This window comes from Apodemus sylvaticus, chromosome 3, assembly GCF_947179515.1.
Source record: "Apodemus sylvaticus chromosome 3, mApoSyl1.1, whole genome shotgun sequence".
NCBI lineage: Eukaryota > Metazoa > Chordata > Mammalia > Rodentia > Muridae > Apodemus > Apodemus sylvaticus.
Window position 1 is genome coordinate 109,451,103 of NC_067474.1, and position 25,659 is coordinate 109,476,761.

General features: G+C 38.8%; 1 protein-coding gene across 6 annotated transcripts in view; it reads right to left on the bottom strand.

The window, feature by feature from the left end:
• Positions 1–1,522: 1,522 nt before the first annotated feature.
• The window catches only part of Mysm1 (Myb like, SWIRM and MPN domains 1), a 40,307-nt gene continuing 16,170 nt past the window's right edge, over positions 1,523–25,659 (bottom strand). For 3 of the 6 annotated variants that reach the window (XM_052176767.1, XM_052176772.1, XM_052176773.1), the window contains 13 exons: positions 23,309–23,439; positions 21,902–22,005; positions 20,537–20,614; positions 18,360–18,448; positions 16,835–16,889; positions 16,453–16,503; positions 15,628–15,702; positions 14,951–15,139; positions 13,694–13,826; positions 7,624–7,729; positions 7,398–7,455; positions 6,302–6,456; positions 1,523–4,229 (listed from right to left, as the gene is read on the bottom strand). In XM_052176767.1, the coding sequence (XP_052032727.1) occupies positions 4,166–4,229; positions 6,302–6,456; positions 7,398–7,455; positions 7,624–7,729; positions 13,694–13,826; positions 14,951–15,139; positions 15,628–15,702; positions 16,453–16,503; positions 16,835–16,889; positions 18,360–18,448; positions 20,537–20,614; positions 21,902–22,005; positions 23,309–23,439 (1,288 nt within the window). In that variant the 3' untranslated portion in view covers positions 1,523–4,165. Of the gene's footprint in view, positions 4,230–6,287; positions 6,457–7,397; positions 7,456–7,623; positions 7,730–13,693; positions 13,827–14,950; positions 15,140–15,627; positions 15,703–16,452; positions 16,504–16,834; positions 16,890–18,359; positions 18,449–20,536; positions 20,615–21,901; positions 22,006–23,308; positions 23,440–25,659 lie in introns of all 6 variants that reach the window. The other 3 variants (XM_052176769.1, XM_052176768.1, XM_052176771.1) reach the window with 3 other exon arrangements.

A 25,659-nucleotide genomic window follows, 5' to 3' on the forward strand; every position in this document is an offset into this window, starting at 1 on the left:
GTTGAATCAGTAGGAATCCCTAACAGCTGGATGGAGGAATGAACTTCCATTGAAATACATGCTTTATGGAATTAAGACTTTCAGGGTTTCACTATATCTTGTAATTAAATCATTGGTTTTACATGGGTACTTGACTTTGAATTACTATAAAAAAATAAAAATGTCTCCAAGACACTAAAAAATTTAAAAGGGATAAGACTGTTGGCTTAGCAATCACTAGGAATCTCTCCTGCAAGTACTGATAGGAGATAGAACAACAAAAAACCAAGCAAACTGAAACCCTGTAGTAGAAACACTGGAAAAATGTGATCCTCTACAGTCCACTGCCAGATCCAATGGGACAGACAGCACGGGAGCCAGACACATACTAACAGATGGGCGGATCTTCCAGGACCTCACACATCTGGCAAGCTAATGCTGAGCTACATCCCTAAGTGGGTGTTTTTAATGAGGATAATATAAAGATATTACCTTACTTTATATAAAATGTATAATTTCTTACATGCTAGGAAAAAATTGGAACATTCAAAATTAGTTAAACCAATACTTATACTTTACACTGATTTTTTGAGGTGAGTTTCACTTTCTACTTACCTGAAAAAAATTTGAAATGTTTTGTGTGCATGCGTGCATCAGCATTTGACATGGTGCACAGAGGTCAGAGGGCAAAGGCATGAGTCGGCTCTCTTCCCACTATGTGGGGGATGCCTTTGCCCACCACCTCACTGGCCGCTATTTTCTATTTTCTGTAACTTAAAATTTAGTGGGCTGGTTGTGTGTTGCTTTCACAATTATCATTTTCATATACCCTACTCTCCAATCAAAATATTTTTTCTAACATCCAGTTATGCTAAGGCCACTTCCGCTATCTCCTACACATCACAAATGATCAAATCCTGCCAGTAATTTCTTCTAAAGTCACTGGCTTCGCAGCTTTGAGTGCAGAGGATTCTCACCACCATTCTCTACCTGACGTTTGTCTATTTTATATCCAACTGCAGCTTGCATTAGATTTCTCACTAATCAGACTCTTGTAGAAAGAAGGTACAGTTTGCTGATCTTTGTGTCCCTGTCAGTGAGCAGTGTGAGAGATGGTCAACAAACCTTGGCTGAACTAAGGTGGCTGTGGTGTATGAATGTTCCTGAAGGCCCCACAGGGTCATACACTTGAAGCCTTAGTTCCACTGGCGGGCCTGCTTGGGAATGACTAGCAGGTAGGACCTTGCTGGAGAAGGTGACACAGAGGAGCAGGCTTTACAGTTCCCAGGCCCGTGCCATCTCCTTTCTCTGCGTTCTGCTGGGGATGAGGTGTATAAGCTCCCACTATGCTCCAACGCCATGCCTGCTGCCTGCTGCCACAGTCCCTGGCATGATGACCACTGGACCCTCTGGATCCAAGTGTGAACCCCAGATTAAGTGCTCTCCTGTGTAAGTTGCCTTGGTCATGGTGTTTGGTTATGGCAATAGAAAGGTAGCTAAGATGGTGCCTTCTTTTTGTAATTCAATAACATATTGCTACTAATACAAAGACATCAAAAGTATGTTTTATTTTCAAAATTTTGCTTGTATTGAATTGACAGCATGTTTCTCCTTAGCGTTCACTACAAGATAATATGTCAAAGCTTAAAATCAGCATTTTTAATATGTTACAAGTAAGTATGGAAAGATGAATTTATATTTTTGGAAAAATCTTTTATAATTTTACAAACACTGATATTTACAATATTCTTTAATGCAGATATATACAACAGTACATTTAAATGTATAAAATAGTTTAAAGTCATTATATTGTTATAGAACACTGTAAATGCATAGTGAAAAAGTTCATAAAACTGTTAATATTGTGGGAAGACAGCAACAAGTTCATAAATTGTCATGCAATGTCTTATTTACATTACAACCGTGCAAATCAACTTCAATCTACATATTTAAAGGCAATATAAAATACTCATCTACATAAATCATGCTAAAATCTAATTACAATTTTAGAACTCATATGCTGAAGCAGACGATCTTTTTGTTTTGTTTTATTTTTAAGATAGGGTCTTACTATGTAGTCCTGTTCCAGGCTAACCCTGAATGCTATAGAGATTCTCCTGTCTCTGCTTCTAGATTCTGGGATTAAAGGTGTGCACCATCAAACAGGTCTCAATTTTATGATAATATATAAAAAGGGAAACATGAACTGTGAAAGGTATTTAACAAATTCTTGAAAAGTTACTGGGAAACCTTACACACAAACAAACCAGGCATTTTCTATGGAACTCACATGAATATACGACAGAAACCGCAAAGGACAAAAATAAAAGCCTCCTAGATGCTGTGAAGTAATTTCAGCTTTAAAGTTTAGTTTCATTAAGAACTGTCTAAGTTCCTCTTGGATGCTTTTATTTCCTCCTGATTTGGTGGGGCAATATGGGAATAAGGTAGAAGAGATACCAGAAAGCAAAGTTACAGGTAATGAAATCATGCATAAAACCTTTTCAGAAAAGGTTAGGAAATAATAATCTAAGGATATTACATTATTCTGATTTTTCTGGACATATTATAAGATATATTGTCATAAAAGCATTATTAATAAATACAAAACTAGAGATGCAGTTCTGGGATCAAGTTTCTTTGTTAAGTTTGTTAACACTGACAGAGTACATGTTTATAAAAACGTGTGTGCTTTTCTTGTGCTTCTGTGAAGGTGCTTTCCTCCGTGCCGTGTCACGTGACACCACATTAAGTGAGTGCCTTGCTGTAAGTAGAAAAAGGAAAATTTGGGTGGCCACCTCTCCTACTGATGAGAACCCCTCATGGGATGTCTGCTGGTGAACGTCAAGTGTGTACATTCTGCTGGCACAGAGCAGAGGGCATGGCCAGGTTCTATTGCTTCTCCAGGACTCAGCAATGTGCGTGGGGAAAGGTAAACTAGAGAGCAGTAGGACAGCTTAGGCTGGAGTGCTGAGGCTGCCACTTTCTCCGTCCTGAGAAACGAAGGAGCTAAAGGTGCTGACAGGCTGCAGGCTACAGACCTCACCTCCCAAGCCCGAGAGGAACATTCTGTGGAGAAGCCTGGAGAAGTGAATGCTAAACAATACACAACTGCAGGCATTTCCTGAATGGGTCTGTTTAATTACCCTCAGCGAATGATATAAAGCTCTTATACCTTTGTGCTGTGAGAATGGATGAATAGATGAATATGAGGGTTTGAGAGGAAAGGGAAGAAAGGTACCTTACCTTGTAGGGTGGGGCACAAGCTGTAAAAGTAGGAACCAAAATAAAAATTCCATCTACTGATTTCTCACTCCTGCACTGCTGCCTGCCGTGAATGACCTAAGCCACCCTGAGTTCTGGCTAGGATGGGAAAGTTCAGATGTCCAGGCTGGTGACAGGAGGGGCGGAGTGGCTGTGCTCCTGGCTGGAGCAGCAATAGATACCCGAGTGGTGCAGTGGGATGGAGAGCACTATCTGTATTTCTCCAACAACCCTCTCAGAACATAGGCAGGGAAAACACTCATCAGGTACAGTCTCAGATTCTCACAATTTTGAAGGATGTGTAACAAATGTTTTACTTAATTTTGTTAGGAAAAATAATCCAAGTTTTAGATTAAAAGAATATTTTAATCTAAAATGTGAATACTGTCATGCTATATAAATACAATCATAAAATGTCACTTTAAATTCGCTATGGAAGGGTCAAAGTGAGCTAAAGTGCTCAGCGCCTCAAACCTCCCAAGCACTGAGCAGGGCCACACCCATTCCATGAATGGGTGGAGTAAAAGGACCAGGGAAGCCCAGCCAAGGGTAAGCGGTGGCCAGGGAGTTTTTACTTTACTGGTCTTGTTTCACTGATTTTGCTTTATTAGTTTTGAAGAACAGTAAGTCTAATATAGAAGAAGCACTAGTATCAAGTTTCCTTAGCCATGTCAGAAACACAAACAAAATTTAAACTCATTTTACAGTTGTATGCACCAATGAAAACAGAACCTAGGATGAAGAGACTCAGGCATCTCTGGTCCTCCACTTCTGCAAACATTGTTGGGAAGGCTCCTTCCTTCCTTCCTTCCTTCCTTCCTTCCTTCCTTCCTTCCTTCCCTCCTTCCTTCCTTATATGAACTTCTGTGTTACATGCCCCCTCAAGTTCCAGACTCATCTGGGCTTCTTTACGGTCTTGGCTCTAACTTTTCCCAGGAGGCCGAGGTTGCAGAGGGGCCATCTGCAGCTGCCAAAGCATGTAGACACTAGGACAAGAGAAAAGAAGGCAGCACAGAGAACAGATAGGAAACAAAAGCAGATACATGACAACTCTGAATGTTCTGTATTTATGCAGTTAAAAACTGGTTAAGAATTTAATTCCTATGTAAAATATTTTCTCAACGGTAGGTTTGAGATATTTGCACAAATCTATTCTATAGTCAGAAAACAGTTGTATTTTCTCAATAGTTGCTTAACAACTTCTCTTCTCCAGGCCCTACACTCTGATTACTGGCATCCCTTGAGTCCTTAGAATGTATAGCTCAGGGTAGTGAATACAGTTAACCACCTGCATGTGTAAAGTCCAGATTTGAGAAAGAACTTTTTAAAATTCAACAACATTCTACGAAAATATCAAGAAAATTATCATCCATTTCAGGCCTGTTCCAACAGCCTATGACGAGACAGGTGAGGAGGAAGGAAAACACAAAGGAATGATGCTACTGACTTTTGTAGCCTTCAGTGTTTGACGAGACACCAAGTGATAGAACTGAGCTCTTTGAATCTCAATTGATGAGTTTAGAGAGCTGAGAGTGGATCAAGGTCATGGACCAAAGCTTGAGCAGATTAGGCCGAGAGCTCAGGATTCCTGATTTTTTGCTCTGCAGTCATAATACATCAAGACTTCAAGAAGATTTTACAAAGTATGTTTCATTGTTCGTATTAAATGTACAGAGGGAATGTCCATTCATATTAAATGTTTGTATTAAATGTACACAAGGAAATGTGCAAAGTTTCCTTTTAAAGCTACACATTAATTTGGGAACCACGCGATCTTAAAGTGAAGTTCCAAAGTGCAGCCTAACAGGTCAGCAGATAAATCAGATTTGGAGCAACACTCAGGGCTGGATTAGCTACATAAAACTCATAAAACTACATAAAACAAACTTGGCCTCGAGAAAGCAAACTATTTCTTCGAATCACACAGCCCAAATCAGATACAGGCCACCTAGGACTGCAGCCATCCATCCAGTGCTGCCTCCTTAGGCTACAATCAAAAAAAGGAAAACTCTAAACTCGCATTCAGTTTTAATATGACAAAACTGTCACCAATAAGGCCAGGGCAAGGGGCAAACACCAGGTCTCCACCCAGCAGAAATATTCACTAATAAGCACATGAACAATTTGAATTTTACATGAAAAAAGTTCACTTTTCATATCCAGAAAGCACATGAAACTGGGTCAAATATATAAAACACTCGAGGGCATCTGTTTTCCTATTACAATGTCTGAGCTTACAATTAAGCTTGACTGTAATTTCTCTTTCTCCTGACAGTAGGAAACAAGCTAGGTTGAGGGCTACATTACCAAGTCTAGTTCAATGACATTTTATCAAATGCTACAGCAACTGGACAGAGTTGGAGCTAATTACTCCCCTTGTGAAATTCATTTAAACGTTTAAATCACTGAGGAGGCTGACTATCCTATGCTATAGTGTACACATAAGACTGAAGCACACACCAGAGACTGAAAATTGGTTCTTCTCCCCTTTGGTCTCCTATCAGAGCGTTTCTAGGATGTTCCTCTTTTGTTGGTAGAGCATGTTGTTAGATTTATTAGTCAGTAGTTCTCGACCACATTTAACTTGTTCAACACCTAGGCTGCAACATCCAAATAACACACACACACACACACACACACACACACACACACACACACACACACACACGCATGCACGCACGCATGCACGCACGCACGCACACGCATCCCTCACCACCAGAACGTATAGGAAGAAAGTATGCATGTCTAATGAGATAAGATACCAAAGTGAGACACACGCTCCTTCAGAGAAAAAGCACGGCGCAGCCATGCTCTCGTTATCACGCTGCACCTGTCAGGGAGAGCAGAGCTCAAGCTCTCGCGCCCACTGCACAGCTTAATGCAGACAGGGCTCTACCATGACAACAGGCCGATCTCTCCTTCCTTCTCATATCATTCATGTGGGGAAGTTTAAGTTTTATGGATTAAAAGAAAAGAATAGGTAATTTATATTGTTTTAAGATCTCAATTATTTACAATAGCATACCAAGATTAGAACATCTTACTTTAAAATAATTACATGAACAATTCCTTTGTTCTATTCTCTTCTGTCAGTCCATTTTCTTCCTTGCTTTTGTAATTGGAAAGGAACAAATTTTCTATTTGAGTCAAGAATTCCTCAGCGATGAAGCAATTGGCTACTTTGCTTAGTGTTTTCCTTAGACACTCCAAAAGCTAGTAAAAAAGAAAAGTTTTATATTTTAATACTTAAGTATTAAGAAGGCTTGCATAACTGTCACTATTTCTTTTTAAACCTCAGATTCCTTAATACTCAAATGAGAAACACTCTCCTCACCAGTCTCAGACAGGAGCACTGGAATCATGTTGAAAGTAAATTTAGCTTCCTAACACCTCCACAGGAAATAAACCAGGCACAGAGAAGGATCCTTGCTTCGTACACATCTGTGATCTTGGCCCATTTAGCAGTTACAATTACAGAGCCAAATGATCTCTACAGTTTAAGGGCAAACACACAAACAACAAAGCCTGTAAGCCTGGGGCCGGGGGTGAAGTACAAGGTAAGGCTCGCACTGGAGCCCAGCATAGCCACAGGCACAAAAGAGAACTGAGTTCATAGTTCTGGGGGAAGTACACACTGCTCTTTCAATACTATATAGAAAAAAGCAGCAAAAATACCTTAGTATGTTTACTTTTTAGAATTATTCCCCCAAACAAACCAAAGATTTTAATAGATTAACAGTCTACTCATTTTAAATAGAAGTAGAAAAAAATCTAAACCTTTAGAATTTTCAAGTACAAAATTAGAGCAAAATGACCATTTAAATTTAAATTACATTTATACTATATTTCTTAAAACAACTGACCATTATTGTTAAAAGGGAAACATGATACTTATAAAGTTTAAAGAAGGATAAAAAGTTCTTCACTGTTCACAATAATAACCTGCTGAGAAATATATCGGTTAACAGAAACAAATGCATTCTAAAAGAGAATTATTTCTGTGTATATGCTTAGCCAATATAACATACTAATTTTGCAAAGTGAATCAATAATGGAAATATCAAAAATGTATCCACAAAACAGTAGAAAACACAGCAAGATGACATGCTTTGGAATCTGAATAATGAAACCAATTAAAAATGAAGGCAACTTACTTTCTGCAGACAAGTTAGGTCAGAATCCCGGCGAAAGATTCTATCCATGGGGACGCTACTATAGGAAGACATTTGAGAAGCAACTGATGAGAAAAATAAACAACTGGTTGCTGAATAAGCTATCATTAATTTCAGACATCAGTATTCTATTTTTAAACTAGTCTTTGCTTTCTCTGAGTCAAGAGAACTACTGCCAATGTAGGGTATCACAAACCACGGCACATACCTATTAGAAAGCCTGTATTTTTCGATTATCCATCTTGTCTTTTCAAACACTAATTCCCACTGAGGTTCTTCTAACATCTGTTGTATTTCAAATTTGTATGGTAAACCTAGAGAAGTGTAAAGAGACACATTTCATCAACTACTTCAACGCCCTTCTAATTAAAACTCTCCTCAGTGTTTGTAGATCACAGCCTGGCAGGCTCTCTGAACACGCTGAGCGTGCATCAAGTGTTTACTGCCTGACAGTATGGCCCCTCCTAGCACGTTTATGCTAAGCTATTACTAATATAGAGAAGTAAACAGTGCCCGTTTTCTGACAGTTATGTAGAAAGGCATGTGTGAAAGTCAGGATGTCCTCTGTTATCTTCCAAGCCAAGCGATCTTCTGAGCAGTAGAGGGCACTGCCAGTACCAACCTGGGGACTGCTCTCAGTAAAGCAAGGCATCTTTTGAACAAGTCATCAAGCCTACGATGATGCTGCATCAGTAGGCAGCATTTCTGTTTTAAAACTGAGAAGACTACCAGGCCTTAGGACTAGGACAATGGCACTTTCTCTATGAAACAAAGCCCAGCCTAACTATCAATATACAAAAAAGAGGTGCTTGGGAGAGGAAAGAGACAGCAAGTCTAAGGATAACTAGAGCTCTTTGCATTTCTCAGATCTCCTCTCCTTTTTATTTCTCTCTGCCAGCAACTGAAGAGCAATGACACAGTGCAGCAGTCACTGAGCAAGTCGGCGTTTGTGAGGACAACACCTGGCACACCTGGGTTACCTACAGAGCACAGGTGCCCGTTACAGGAACTACCTACTAAAACTCTGGTGCATGCCACAATCCTTGCAAATACTGACTCTGTAAGCAAGGCAATTTTGTTCCCCATTAACAGATGCATCAGAGGCAAGTGAGAGTGTAAGTCCAACAAAATAAAGGGTGAATGTCAGAGCCAGGATATAAAAACAGTTGAATAATTCCTATTCTTAATTAAAATTGAAAGTGGGAATAAATACTTCAGTGTTCCGTGGGGCTGACAGAAAACATTACATGTATGGATAAACTGTACATAACTACGTAGTGTTAAGAAAAATTCTATTTAAAAAAGGCACCTAAGTACAAACTGCCTTTTATTCAGAATATTTTTATGAACCAAGATATTAGAAAACTAATCACTAAGTATATTTTGTAACTGATCAAAGTTCAAAAATGCTTAGCGGTTAGAGACATTCTAAATTATAACCTTGGTTAGAAATAGGGAAGGAAGTACAGTCATCTCATGGTTTCTAGACAACCTCAACTCTTATGGAAGTTGGGTTCCAAAAAATGCAAAGCAAATGACCAACACAGTGGCCATATGGCAAACCACCCAGGAGTATGGAGAGTCCAGACAGCACAGATAGGACCACCCCTGCTGCTCAGAGGAAAACCATCCAGACTCTCAGGTTCAGGAGTCTTCTGGTTTCTCTCTCCAGATGGGGACCATCCTCAGCCACAGAGAGCCATAACCAGGTGGCGCAGGGAGATAGCTGACCACCCAGGAGTGTGGAGAGGCCAGAGAACACAGGTAGGACCATCCCTACTGCCCAGAAGAACCAGCCCAAAACCCAGAGGACACAAGAGCCTAGGAGCGGAAATCAGGACAGGAGTCTTCCGATTTCCACCCACACCCAGAGCTGATCCTGAGCCACAGAGCTATATACACAAATACCACCACAAGAGAGCTGGTCTGCCAGGAGTACCTACATACCTGTGTGCACAGAGAGAACCTGTCTTCCAGGAGCACAGATATAGAGGCTAGCAGGATAGGTAAGCCACAGTCAGAGATAGCAAGGCCAGCTAACACCAGAGATAACCAGATGGTAAAAGGCAAATGCAAGAACATTACCAACAGAAACCAGGGTAACATGGCACCATCTGAACACAGTTTTCCCATAACAGCAACTCCTGGACACCCCAATACACCAGAAAAGCAAGATTTGGATTTAAAAATCACATCTCATGATGCTGTTAGAGGACTTCAAGAAAGATATAAATAAGTCCCTTAAAGAAATACAGGAGAACATGGGTCAACAGATAGAAGCCCTTAAAGAGGAAACAGAAAAATCCCTTAAGGAAATATGGGAGAACAAGGATCAACAGGTAGATGCCCTTAAGGAGTAAACACAAAAATCCTTCAAAGAATTTCAGGAAACACAAATAAACATGTGAAGGAACTGAACAAAACCATCCAGGATCTAAAAATAAAAGTAGAAACAATAAAGAAATCACAAAGGGATCTTTCACCATGATCAAGTAGGCTTCATCACAGGGATGCAGGGATGGTTCAATATACGGAAATCCATCAATGTAATCCACTACATAAACTCAAAGAAAAAAAACCCACATGGTCATTTCATTAGATGCTGAAAAAGCATTTGACAAAATTCAGCATCCCTTCATGCTAAAAGTCTTGAAAAGAGCAGGAATTTAAGGACCATACCTAAACATAGTAAAAGCAATATACAGCAAACCAGTAGCCAACATCAAACTAAATGGACAGAAACTTGAAGCAATCCCACTAAAATCAGGGACTAGACAAGGCTGCTCTCTCTACATATCTATTCAATATAATACTTGAAGTTGTAGCTAGAGCAATTAGACAACAAAAGGAGGTCAAGGGATACAAATTGGAAAGGGAGAAGTCAAATTATCACTATTTGCAGATGATATGATAGTATACTTCAGTGACCCCAAAAATTCCACCAGAGAACTCCTACAGCTGATAAACAACTTCAGCAAAGTGGCTGGTTATAAAAACAACTCAAGCAAATCAGTAGCCTTCCTATACTCAAAGGATAAGCAGGCAGAGAAAGAAGTTAGGGAAATGACACCCTTTACAACAGCCACAAACAATATAAAATACCTTGGTATGTGACTCTGACCAAACAAGTGAAAGATCTGTATGACAAGAACTTCAGGTTTCTGAAGAAGGAAATTGAAGAAGACCTCAGAAAATGGAAAAATCTTCCATGCTTGTGGATTGGCAGGATTAATATAGTAAAAATGGCCATCTTGCCAAAAGCAATATACAGATTCAATGCAATCCCCATCAAAATCCCAATTCAGTTCTTTATAGAGTTAGAAAAAGCAATTCCCAAATTCATCTGGAATAACAAAAACCCAGGATAGCTAAAACTATTCTCAACAGTAAAAGAACGTCTGGGGGAATCAGTATCCCAGGCCTCAAGCAGTACTACAGAGCAATAGAGTTAAAAACTGCATGGTATTGGTACAGTGACAGGCAGGCGGATCAATGGAATGGAATTGAAGACCCAGAAATGAACCCACAAACCTATGGTAACTTGATCTTTGACAAAGGAGCTAAAACCATCCAGTGGAAAAAAAGATAGCCTTTTCAACAAATGCTGCTGGCTCAATTGGCAGTTAGCATGCAGAAGAATGCAAATCAATCCATCCTTGTAAAACATTCAAGTACAAGTGCATGAAGGACCTCCACATAAAACCAGACACAGTGAAACTAATAGAAAAGAAACTGGGGAAGAGCCTTGAGCACATGGGCACAGGGGAAAATTTCCTGAACAGAACAACAATAGCTTATGGTCTAAGATCAAGAATTGACAAATAGGACCTCATAAAACTGCATAGCTTCTGTAAGGCAAAGGACACTGTCAACAGGACAAAACCCAACAAATTGGGAAAAGATTGTTACCAATTCTACATCTGATAGAGGGCTAATATCCAATATATACAAAGAACTCAAGAAGGTAGACTCCAGAGAATCAAATAACACTATTAAAAATGGGGTACAGAGCTAAACAAAGAATTCTCAACTGAGGGATATCGAATGGTTGAGAAGCACCTAAAGAAATGTTCAACTTCCTTAGTCATCAGGGAAATGCAAATCAAAACAACCCTGAGATTCTACCTCACACCAGACAGAATGGCTAAGATCAAAAACTCAGGAGAAAACAGGTGCTGGCGAGGATGTGGAGAAAGAAGAACACTCCTCCACTGCTGGTGGGGTTGCAAGCTAGTACTACCACTCTGGAAATCAGTCTGGCAGTTCCTCAGAAAATTGGACATAGTACTATCAGAGGACCCAGCTATATCAGTCCTGGGTATGGAAGGTTCTCCAACATGTAATAAGGACACATGCTCCACTATGTTCATAGCAGCCCTTTTTTTTTATAATAGCCAGAAATTGGAAAGAATCCAGATGTCCCTCAATAAAGGAATGGATACAGAAACGGTGGTACAATTGTACAATGGAATACTACTCACGCTATTAAAAACAATGAATTTATGAAATTCTTAGACAAATGGATGGAACTAGAAAATATCATCCCCAGTAAAGTAACTCAATCAGAAAAGAATACACATGGTATTCACTTACTGATAAGCCCAGAAGCTCGGAATACCCAAGATACAATTCACAGACCAAAAATAAGTTCAAGAAGAAGGAAGACCAAAGTATGGATACTCTGGTCCTTCTTAGAAGGGGGAACAAAATACTCATGGGAGGAGATACAGATACAAAGTATGGAGCAGAGACTGAAGAAAAGACCATCCAGAGACTGTCCCACCTGGGGATCCATCCCATATACAGTTACCAAACCCAGAAAGTATTGTGGAGGCCAACAAGTGCTGACAGGAGCCTCATATAGATGTCTCCTGAGAGGAGGTCAGATGCTCTTAGCCAACCACTGGACTGAGCACAGGGTCCCCAATGGAGGAGCTAGAGATAGAACCCAAGGAGCTGAAGGGATTTGCAGCCCCATAGGAGGAACAACAATATGAACCAACTAGTACCCCCAGAACTCCCAGGGACTAAACCACCAACCAAAGAGTACACATGGAGGGACCCTGGCTCCAGCCACATATGGAGCAGAGGACATCAGTGGAAGAAAAGGCCATTGGTCCTGTGAAGGCTTGATGTCCCAGTTTAGGGGAATGGCAGGGCAGGGAAGTGGGAGTGGGTGGGTTGGTGAACAGGGGTTGGGGGGGATGGGATAGAAGGTTTTCGGAGGGGAAACAAGAAAGAGGGATAACATTTGAAATGTAAATAAAGAAAATATCTAATAAAAAAATTCAGTGCTGACTAGTTGGTACTAGCAATACAAAACAATTAGTAAATTGCATTAAGAGACAAAGGCATTACAGATTTATATATAAAAAAAGATGTATTAGCAGGTAACAACATTGAAAAGACTTTATGAAGTGTAGGACACGAAAGAAGATTAAGATTAATAAAGAGAAATTAATTCTTAGGCAAACATTCATTGAGAATTCATTGTATCCCAGGCTCTGTGCTAGACACTGGACAGAAAAGAATACAGTACAGCATGTAGTGACAAAGATGTCCTGATTCAATGGGACAGGAACACAACCACACACAGACAAAATCTGAGTCTCCAATTACTTCCTTTCCAAAAGGAAGTTCCCTCCCTGCCTTTCTTAGTCTGCTGTATAAATTCCTATGTAGACAGAGCTGACCAGGACAACCACAAGGAAACATATAGGAGACATACATCCCATAGAAACCAAGTTGGGTAACGGGCTATGTCAAACTAATCTTTTCTTAAAACAGTTGCGACTTAGGAAATCTGAAGTCAGTCTATCTCTGACAGGCCTAATATCCTGGGAGGGGATAGAAAGCTGGAGTTATAGTTTTGTGTTTTTTTCTATATTTACATGGCACAGCGGGGAAAGCAAGATTGCATTTATGAGACTATTTTAAAGATCTGAGAACTGTGTTTTATATAGTACAATGTCTCCAGTGACCAGTATGTGCACCCTGCCTATGAATGCAGTGTCTCCAGTGCCCACAATGGACAGCCTGTGCTACACAATGCCTCCAGTGCTCAGCATATACTCTGCCTGCTCTAACATTGCTCTACATTTTTCCCTCTTATTAAAGGCCATGGTAACACTAAAATGAAAGGAAAGAGGCTGACTTAACTAGGAGGCATCCATCAAGTCCTTGTTGATTCACAATCTATCTCATTAAACAGTTTACAGGTCTAAGTACTTTCATTTGAGGATAGGGATAGCAAGAACTTATTATTGCTAACAACTTACGATAGGTACCATCAGGGCTAACTTCTTCACTTATAACCAAGCAGGTAATCTGGGAATATGGTAAAGGATTACTTCGATTATATGGACTAACAATCATTCCAATGAATTTTGCTCCTCCTCTGGAGAAGTAACTCTGCAATGGTTTAAAAAAAAAAAAGTATAATTAATTTCAACTCTCAATGCTCTACACAGCTAACTGGAGAAAAGAAAACAAAAAGGGGGCCCATCCAAACAGCATCAACCCAATGAAATGCTTCAAGCATTATTTTCAGGCCCAAAGTCCTTGCTTTTTGCCAGATATGATCCTTAAAAACTACATGCAGCATGGCTCGGAGGATGGCTTAGTATGTAATAGTAGCTGCTATACAAGCAGGACTTGCTATAAAAGCAGGACTCACCTATGCAGACTACACATAATAAACCTGGTGTAAAGAGTTATATGCACACGTAACCTGTAGCCCTGGGGAGGGAGATGGGGAGACAGGGCACTGATGAGTACCAGTCTGGCTACAGTTCAGGGAAAAATCCCATCTCAAGGGAATAAAATGGAAAGTGACAGGACACTGAATGTTCTTCTGGCTCATGTGTAAGCACACAGGAGTGTATACACCTCCCCCTCCCCCCAATACATACAAAGGTAAAAACAAAAGGCAGCAAAAGGTCTCACATATATTAGTTAGGTATGTTGGTATATATCTATCTCAGTAATCAAGAGGCCAAGATAGAATGGAGAATTACCACACATCCCAGACTAGCGAAGGGCCACAGAATAATAGCTATTGCCAAACCAAATGAAACAAATACTACAAAAATGTGTTCACATAATATAAAGAAAAGTCATTTGACTATAATTCTTATTAACTTGGCAATAACTTACAAATAGCTACCTACATAGAAAATACACATTAATCATAAAACTGAATAAAAACAAAACTTTTTTTTCAAGAGAGGCATCAAAGCTTTCAGCCACTACAGTTACAAGTCCTGTTCTATTGCATATTGTTCTTAAAAGGCTCTAGAAGCTTTAAAACAACAACAACAACATCAAAACCTGCTTATACTTAACTGCTAACTTTCCAAATGCTCACTAATGTAAATTTCATGGAAAAAAGCAAATTATTTCAAAACTGCAGATGGAAAGAATGTTAAAATAGTAACTACAACAATTGCTAAAAACAACAATGTTATTCCGTAGCAATTAACAAGAGGATGTGTAGTAATTTACAAAATGAAGGTTATGTAACACTACAAACACACCTGGTATTTGGCTTGTGTGTCAATATCTCTTAAAGATGGATTAGGATCAAATGCAGGATGAGAATGATACCACCCAATAACACTGTAGCCTCTGAGAGCCAAGGTTTCTGATGCCTGTGTTTGTGATACAGGATCCATCTCACATTGAAGTCCTGTACTCAGACTGTTACATGGTTCTGCTGCACATACCTGTAAAAAGATTGTTCTTGCATGATTATAGTGAAATCAATTGTATTATTTGCCAAATAAATTAAACTCTAAAAGTGCAACTGTAGGCTAGGAATTTAGTTAGCACTTTTCTAATCTAAAAGGCATGGTAATGGTTAGTTTTCCAGGGTGCAGCATAATGCCTAAGTGTTGCATTTTCAATAATTCCTATTACATATGAAAATAATTTCAGCAGAATGATGAATACCAGTTTTTAGCCACAAGACTAGCATACATTCCTGCCCTTAGTTGTAGCTTTTCTCTGGTGAAGGTAGTGTGTAGCTAAGGCTGGCAGAACCCTCTTCCTCTTGATAGAAAAGAGATGCACAGAATATGGAATGCTAAGCCATTTCTGAATATATAACTTTCTATATATGCATACTCTCACACATAAAGATATAAATCAATATTTTCTGAATTCTATTTGGTACAGCAGCTGGTAATTGAAATGTTTTAAAAAGAAGACTTACTTCAAGGATCTTATCAGCCTCTGAGTATCTTCCTCCTAAAAGCCCAATCACCTCTGCCATAGACACGTGGGCGTGCTGAAGGAAACATGAGGGCAAACTCAGACAACATTCACAAACACAGCTAGCAAGTCACACTCCGCCTACTCTCATGGAACAATCCCGTCAGCGCCATGACTGTACTGCTCTGAGGGAGAGGCACTGCAGGGAGCTGCAGTGGGCACAGCCTTCAGGCCCTTCCTGCTGCCTAAGAGGATTGGAACCAGACACCAGATGATGGAGCCTGTTCACTTAAAAAGGAAGACACCATCTGCATTCTAAGGTCACAACTAGGTCACTATAGAACCTCCTGTAGAAAGCTAACACTAGCACACACAATTGGGAGAGCTGTCTGTCTGCAGGTACTGAGTACAAACAAGGGGCTTCTGCATTTTAGACATGGTAGAGTTCCGGTTGTCTACCAGACAGCAGACACTGGTTATTACAAAATGGTAAATGGTTAATAATGGTAGTCAGTCGGCAAAACTCACTCGCAAAAATCAATTCGTTTTTTTCTAAACCATGGAAACATGCAATTGTCTGGCCTTCCTTCAAAAGAAAATTTCAATTCCTTATAAAGAGAATAGTTAAAATCTGAAATATATGTCTTCCACTTTCTCTTAGGTCTACAATAAATAAATAAATAAATAAATAAATAAATAAATAAATAAATAAATAAATACAACAATAAATAAATAAATAAATAAATAAATAAATAAATAAATAAATAAATAAATAAATACAAGAACCAAAATCAGAACTAAGTAAAGCACAACAGGCCCTCCTTACCAAATCCATTATTAAAAGTGCTTCTGAAGCTACTTTCACCTGAAACGGCTCCTGAGACATAAAAAGAAGAGAAGGAAAGCATAAACAGAGATTGGGTTTTTCCTGACAGGATATCCATCTCTTCTCCTTATCCACCCCACCAAAGCTTCACCATTCATCAAAGTCCAACACAAACAGACTTCCAAACACCTAAGCTTCAAAGCCCCAGCTGCAAACTACTCTCTTTCCTCTCATTTTCTGCCCTACTCATTTACCAGGCAGATCCTTAATAAACCTGCCATGTCCAATTTATTTATATACATGATTCACACACACTGACGAAGGGCAAGTATTTCCCATCCAATTGGGGCATTATTTATGAGCAGTCATTGATAATAAGTACCTGTTTCTCTTCACTGAAAAAACTACAAGGTATCAGTTGGAAAGGATCAAGTGAACTGAAAAGGAAAAAAAAATAATGTAGTCTCAAGGAGACCAAGAAAAAGTATTGATCACTAATTTAAAAAATTAGCAATAATATAAAGCCAAACTTTTACCTGAAGGGAAAAAAATATTAGATTAGGAGAATCCCTTATAAGGAGTTACACTTGCTTTTAGATCTGACAAAAAGCGGGAAATTCACTTTTTTTTTTTTTTTTTTTTAGCAACCAAAGACTCATGATAAACAGACACAGCTCTTCTTCAGCTGACAAGAGAAACTAACACCACTATTTCCCCGACATGAGACCCAACACTCAGTGTGCCAGAAATTTGAAGCACTAGTTCAAATTTTCCCAAACTTGATAATCGGTGAAATAAAATAATTTTTTAAAAATTTCCAAAATGTAATCAGCAACACTAAGAGAACGGTCCAATGGTTAAGTAAGTGCTTGTCTTGTCAGCAAGAGAACCAGAATTTGGTGTCCCAGAAACCCATGCAAATACTAGGTGAGCACAATAGCTCAACTGTAAGTAATTCCAGTCAAGCTGACTTGCAAGATCACCAACACTGGCAAGGTGCAGTTTTGATAAGAGTCCTTGCCTCAATAAATAAGGTGTGAGAATAACAGAGGACATTCTTTTTTTTTTTTTTTATTCGATATAATTTATTTACATTTCAAATGATTTCCCCTTTTCTAGCCCCCCCCCCAACTCCCCGAAAGTCCCGTAAGCCCCCTTCTCTTCCCCTGTCCTCCCTCCCACCCCTTCCCAGTTCCCCGTTCTGGTTTTGCCAAATACTGTTTCACTGAGTCTTTCCAGAACCAGGGACCACTCCTGCTTTCTTCTTGTACCTCATTTGATGTGTGGATTATGTTTTGGGTATTCCAGTTTTCTAGGTTAATAACCACTTATTAGTGAGTGCATACCATGATTCACCTTTTGAGTCTGGGTTACCTCACTTAGTATGATGTTCTCTAGCTCCATCCATTTGCCTAAGAATTTCATGAATTCATTGTTTCTAATGGCTGAATAGTACTCCATTGTGTAGATATACCACATTTTTTGCATCCACTCTTCTGTTGAGGGATACCTGGGTTCTTTCCAGCATCTGGCAATTATAAATAGGGCTGCTATGAACATAGTAGAGCATGTATCCTTATTACATGGTGGGGAATCCTCTGGGTATATGCCCAGGAGTGGTATAGCAGGATCTTCTGGAAGTGAGGTGCCCAGTTTTCGGAGGAACCGCCAGACTGCTTTCCAGAGTGGTTGTACCAATTTGCAACCCCACCAGCAGTGGAGGAGTGTTCCTCTTTCTCCGCACCCAACAGAGGACATTCTTGACATCAACCTCAGTCTCTCTCTCTCTCTCTCTCTCTCTCTCACACACACACACACACACACACACACACACACACACACACACAAAAGAAAAAACTATTTTCCTGGATGCAACTTATAAGAAGTATTTAGTGAAGTCATTGTACCTTTTTGGAAGTTTTGAAGCTTTTGGAAATTTAGTAGGTTTGCCCCTTTCCTCCTCTTCTCTTCTTGCCAACTCCTCCACAGTCAGATGCTAAAACAGCCAATCAAAGAGTTTATCAGCCACTCAGAATAAATATAACAGTTAAGGACATGTGAGAATAAGACCAACCAAGTTGGTATACATTGTTTCTTTGCTACTAATAAATACTGGGCAATAACTTCTAAAGTTATATAGCCCCATCAAAAGGAAAATTTGCTTCTTCTGACTTGCCCATTTCAATCAATGGTAGCAGTCAAGTTTCAAAAACCTTCAAGTCTATCATTTCTCGTTTCTAGTTTCCTTCACAACTCAGACATGACAGTGTGACATCAAGCATGCAGACCCCACGGGCTCAGGAGGTAGCTCCGTGGTGAAGCACGAATGCCCAGATGCACGAGGCCCTGGTTTGATCTCTGGCACCGTGGTGTGGGGTCCTCAACATCATAAAGTTCTGGAGCAGAAATGTACAGTTTTCCTACATCATTAGCTGAGAGACCTACACTGAGCTCGGAGGGAGCCTTCATGCTTCAGTTTCCACATCTTTATGAAGCAAATAATAACAGCAGTAATAATAGCGCCATGGTGTGCTGTGAAGTTATATATGTTAGTGTTCAGAATCTAGTCACCCAATTCCCTAACTAAGCATACTATGTACCTCCCCCAGAATAGTAGTATTTTCCTCTATCTGTACCTTTGCTTGGCAACTCCCTCAGCCTAGAATGCTTCCATCTACATTTTGAGATGATTCTTCTCCTGGTCCTTTGGTTCGAACATCTCATTTTTTGTGAACTCTTTCCTCATTACACATTTTGGGAGTACCTTATAACCTTAGACCAACCTTATGGGAAGGAGCCATATATTACTTATTATTATGCCAACAAGAGTCCAGGTGTGAGGTCAGAGCAGGTAGGGGCATGAGAAAGGTAACATTTATTGAGTACCTTGTCTGAGCAGCTTGACTGAATGTCTAATACTAGGATCTTAACATACTTCATCTCAGTTCTTTTAAAATCCTTTCAGAGGGCTATCTTCCTTACTTCATAAATTAAAATTTAAGATTTAGTACAGTTAAGTAGCTACTTGAGATAACAAAGCTAATAAATACTTTCTATCCACTCTACTACACTAATTATTTACAACAAATTTTATATGTGATCATGTGTGTGCATATGTATATACATACAATATTTGTTGCCTGTTTCCTATCAGAGTCCCAACTTCTGTTAGTAGAAAAACACTTGAATATATATATAATTCAATGCATAATGTTCAGACAGTATTTTAATTGGTTATCTAATATCATTAAAAAACTATCTTTGTAGGGAATTTCCCCTATTTGATTGGCTGATAAAGGTGACAGAGCGAAGATATGGCAGGATTGTCCAGGTAAAACAAGAGAAGGGGAGGACAGGGTCAGACTAGAGGGAGACAGAGACAAGAGACAAGATACAAGGAGGGAGGGAGGGAGGAAGGGAGGGGGAGGGAGAGAGAGAGAGAGAGAAACCAGAAGAAGATGGAGCTGACTTGCATGGTCTGGAGAAGCTGCAAGCAGCTAGAGATTACACCGAGGGCAATACGCAGTGTAGGGTACATTTGCCCAATCTAGGTGTGCAGCTTATGTTTATATCAATTGAGTTTTGTGTTCTCTGTGCAGGCATTTTGGGGTTGGAGGTTTGCCTTTAGAAGTCCAGCTGGTTATGACAAGTCTCTAGAGCTGTCGTGTTCTGGGCTGAGGAGAGGGAGCTGCTGCTGGCTCTGTAGCAGCCAGCGGGGTGGATGGCAGGTACTGGCGGCTCAGCAAGCTAGCCTCGGGAACCACGGCGACGGGTGGACCACCACTGCCCACTGCCAGTGCTTAGCCAGTTTAGCATGGGTTTTTGTTTTTGTTTTCTAAATAATTACACGATACACATCTTGACTTAAGAAAAAACAATGTGGAGATTGAGAATCAAAATTTTCAGCACAAGTCAGACTTCTAGTTAACTGTACCATTTGCCTCTGGTTTGGTTAATGGTAATTTTTCAATAAACTAATATGGGAAAGATCATATATACAGTAACAATGAAATCAGCATAATATACAGGAATTAAAATAATGAAACAAGGTTTCATGGATGAAACACAACTACCATTAAATTACCTCAAATGTTTGCCCTTCTAAATCTTTTGCATCACACCAGTTTCCCCAGGGATCTCGGACCCTACGTTTCCTCGTTCGCTATATTAAGAAGAAAAAAAAATAAAGGCAAATGCCATAAAATTAGCCTGGCAAAATATTTAACACATGAACACACAAAATCTAAATAATAACTACTTAAAACTTTACTTCTTTAGTACTTTAGTGTCTGATTATCAACTCAATAAACTGTATTCTATTGGCCATGTATAACAGGCAGTTCTCTGCTTAGATACTCAGTCCAATTCTTGTGGGTATTAACAGCAGCTGGCAAGGCAAGACCTAGATGGTAGCATCAGTGGACTGCTTTAAAAAGCATGGCACTATTATTTTCTGTATTTAATTTGATTTCCTTCTTTCTTTCCTTTCCATTACTCTTAGGAGCTAAAACACAAAAGATAAAAATATGTTAAGATCACACAGAACAAAGAAAATGGATTTGTTTCCATTTATCTGTGGTAGAAAAGAACACATAGCAAAATGTGTAGTGAAAATATTAAAAAAAAAAAAAAAGATTTATTCCAGTTTTAGAAAGGCCAGTGACAAATTAATACAAATACTGAAAAACCACAAAATGTGTAGACCTCATGACTTATCTAGATTTGCAAACATCGTAAAGGGTAAAGGTGCGTACAATGGACCAGCTTCCAGAGGTGTACAATTTGTATGATCCAAAGAACCATTTGAAAATAATCTTTCTTAAGACAGCAAATTCAGGTAGAAATTGTTCACAGCCAAAATAATCTGGGATTTACTGTACCTGACACTTTGCTCTTAAACTCACAGAAATCTGCCTGCTGAATGCTGAGATTAAATGCACATGCCACCACACCCAGCTAGTGTGTATGGAGCTGTGCTTTTTTGTTTTCATGTTTTCTTGATGTTTAGGCTGTTTTACCTACATGTATGTCTGTGCACTACATACATACATGCCTGATGCCCAGGAAGCCAGAAGAGCATGCTAGATCCTCTGGAACTGGAGTTACAAACACTTGTAATCTACATGATGTTTGTGTTGAATCAAAGTTGGGTCTTCTGTGAGAGCAAAAAGTTCTCTTAACCACTGTGCCGTCTCTGTAGCACCTGACATGTTAGGTTTATAAATCAAAACCAAGTAGCCCAAGACCACTTTAGTAAAACATGTTTTTACATACTTTGCCAGTTAATTTGAAAGGTTTCCTAGTTTGTTTGGTTTCTGTCTCATATACAATTAAATGGCTAAGGTGAAACACAAGAGAAAACATGTTCTTCCACTCAATGATGATTTACATTCCATAGACTCTACTCAGTTTGATTATCACAGACACCACTCAGCGAGCAGCTGCTTACCATAGACTGCAGGCGCCAGGCAAGCTGGTACGCTGCTTCTGCATCTTTTCTGTCGGTCCCTCGCACTTTGTCAACTGGTTGTGGCCTGTTATATACTGCCTGCTCTGTTGGAATTCAGGAAAGATAAAACAATCTATTATTCTGTACAATCTGTTAATTAGGAAGACATACTATACTGACTACAGCTGAACCCCCATGATTCCCACAATCATACATTTGACGTGCCACTTAGTTCTTAAATAAATAGTGCTGTTATGTTCAATGAAAGCAATCATCTAAAAAATAAGTAATGTGTATAACTTCTGGCTAAATGAGCACCTAGCCCTTTTTGCTAATGTTGGTAGTTTAATAAAAAAAAAAAAAAAACCCAGTATGTCACTTCTTTGTGGCTGCACCTAAAATGACTTAGTTTCCTAAAAAGCTAGTCTCTACATAGAGCTTGGGGCACATAAGCCACCTACATGAAAGAGTAACCCATAGGTAGACTGCATTCTCAACACACACAAACAAAATCATCTGTCAGAGACTTTCTGTTACCTCTCTTAGCTCACCTCCATAACCAGGGGAGGGAAGGCTCGGGTTCCTTATTTACTACCTGTGCCCGCCACCATCAGCTTTCTTCAGAGCTCTGTCATATAAATTCAATGACAGGATAGAATTCACTCTGACATATGTATACTCATCAACTTTGAATCAGAAAAATCAAGAATGACAGACTTTCACTTATTAAAACAATTGTGTATGCATGGGTACACGTGTGTAGGTTCATGCATGTCGAAGTCACAGGACAACTTTAGAGAATTGGTTCTCTCCTACTAAGTAGATCCCAGTGATCAAACTCTAGTCCCAGGCTCAGGGGCATATGCCACTGAGCCATCTCACCAATCTCATTAAAATATTTTGTACTTTATTAATAATTAAATATACAGGTTCTAGCAGGAACATAGTACAGGGTGAGTAATCCTTATTCAAAATATATTAGAACAGACATACTTCAAATATCAGACTTTGTTGGATCTTGGAATATGTGCAAAAAAGTTCCCAACATCTAAACTTTTTTTTAACAGTTATCCTCATCTTAACCCGTATTTGTAAAGTAAACAGGCTATTCTTGATTTCTCATGAAAGTATTTACTTTTACTTGACAAAGAATTCTTTTGATGAATTATTTCTATTATGGAGATAAAATACTTTCCTTTAAAATTGTATCTTCAAAGGGAACCAGTTTAATTAGCAGAAATCTCTTTAACATCAAAATCTTAATGATATACTTATTTTTCAATGTTATACCCTCTCTCTGAATTCCATATACTTAAATCTACTTGAATTTGAACCATCATAAAAATTAATGGGTGCTATAAGGATAAAAATGCCAAGTAAAAGATGTTGTTGGGTTTTTATTTTTACCACATCCAAAATTGATTGCTCCTATCAACTCGAGGTATGTATGAATCCGTCCAATACAATTAACATCCCCACAGTTCTTCAGGCCGGGACGCACTGAGGTCTTATTTAAGTATTTCGGTTTGCATATTTCCCTAATTAAGAGATGGAAGTACAATTATTTTGGATGAATAGACATTTTAAAAAGGATTTCTGGGGAAAACTTTTAATATATGAAATATCTTAAAATTTTACCTTCACTCAATACCTAATTGTGTAATATATAAATACCCAAGTGTCCTTTTTTTCACATGTATAAGATCTTTAAAGGATTTGACAACTTACAAGTATTTGTAAGAATGATTGTGTTACAAGTACTCTTTTCCAATACTAAGCCCCACAGATTCCAGGTATCCCCAAACCTTGAAATCAGCTCATTTTGTACAGATCCAATTCACATCTGCGTCAGTGAATAAAAGAGCACTTTGGGAAGTAAGGAGACTGAGTACTGAGACATCACCTACTCTTCCTTTCTTACAGTACTGGCCTCATGCTGCTGGGCAGCTAGTCAGTTATACTCTCAGTCCCAAGGTTTTCCCAGCTTTGCCAATGCTGTTAATTGTTAGTTCTCTCAAAAGATATTTATGTATTGTATATTTATTTTTAATTATAAGAACTTACTCTTCAAAAGAAAACAAATAGACATATTCTAGGGGATTCCAAAGGAAATCAAGAAACTCCGAATGAAATTAAAGATTCATATAATAGTTGTATTTACTTAATGTATTTTGAATAGGAACACAGAACTTTACAATAGTAGAAATCGATTACTGATCAGCCAAATGCTGCACTGTTAGGTACACGGGGTCAACTGTGACAATTCCTACTTAACATGAAGAAGTGGTAAGATCCAGATGCAGACACCGGCCCAGGCCGTAACTGACAGCACAGATACGACTTGCTCACATTTTATTCTGTAAGTATCTGTGTTCCATGTCCCGGACATTGTTGTAGGAACAAGAGTCTGGGAGAGGAGCAATGCAAAGTTCCTACTTTCAAAGACCTTAAATTCCAATGGAGATTATCAATACATAAAGGAATAACATATTTTTGTTATTAAACAATAGCTCTAAACAAAAAGAGAAGCCTAAATGGAGACAGTGCAATGAACAGGCAGACTAGCTTAGGGTGCTTAGGGAAGGACTTGCTAAACCTACAATATTAAAATCCATAAATCTATGAGGTTCATAGAAGGTGAAAATAATTGTGATAGAGGAGAATATTGTAACTTCCACAGAAAAGCTGAGACTTCAGTGTTTCATGAAAGAAAAGCAAACAAACTACACAAACATGACAAGAATGTAGGAAAGAGCGCAGCTACTAAAGGATGGCAGGAGTCTGAAAACTGGCTTGGTCTACATTTACATCTGTCTTCTTTAATCAACAGACTTACTCACAGCTTAGATAGTAAATATTTCTGTTCACCAAAGACACTCAATCTTCTTCTAACAACTGAAATGTCTTCTGTCTTCTAAGCACTGTCTTAAGCAGTGGACACTTGATAAACAAAACAGAACCATCTTCACATTGCCTGCATTCTTAAAGGACTATGGTAGGTGACAATTCACAAAATGGTATTTTCAGTGGTATTAAGTTGTATGACAAAAACAAATACAGGATGCTAGAACAGGGAGGAGCATTGTCACACTTCACCTTTCCTGAGCAGAACCAAAGAGTCAAAGAGCCAGCACACCAAGTTCTGAAGGAAGAGAAGGTAAGGCCAGAGTTACAGCTCTTTACATACTGAACCAACACTGAAGCTAAGGCTGTCTTCACACCTCCTGCGACCTGTAAACAGGTCCACATCCTCTGGGTACTTTTTCATTTGCAAGGAAAGTCAAGAGAATTGAAGACGGTTTAAATATAATGAATGGTATGTGGTAGAATAAGGTAGAATAATGTTAGTAACAGTTGAATAACACTTTAATAAAAACATACCCCTAAATAAAACTAATTGTACCTGTTCTCATGAAAAAGAAAGGTGTGGTAGGTCTCTTTGTTTTTAAAACTTTATCTTCCCATTTTTAAAAAAAGTATCACCTGTATTGTTTTGTACTTTATATTTTTCTCTTTAAAAACATTTCTTTTGCTTTCACAGTTTTCATTAAATCTTCATATTTAAACAGCAATACTAAATAGGCTTTGTGTATTAAAGAAAAGGATTTAGGAAACTACTGCCATATAATTAAAACTATCTGTGTAATTTATCCTAATTTAAAACCCAAAATTAGTGTAACAAATAAAATATGTCTAAAATAACATTAAGTATATACAAGTTGTGACATTTCTGAGATAGAAAGTGTTTTAAAGGCCTT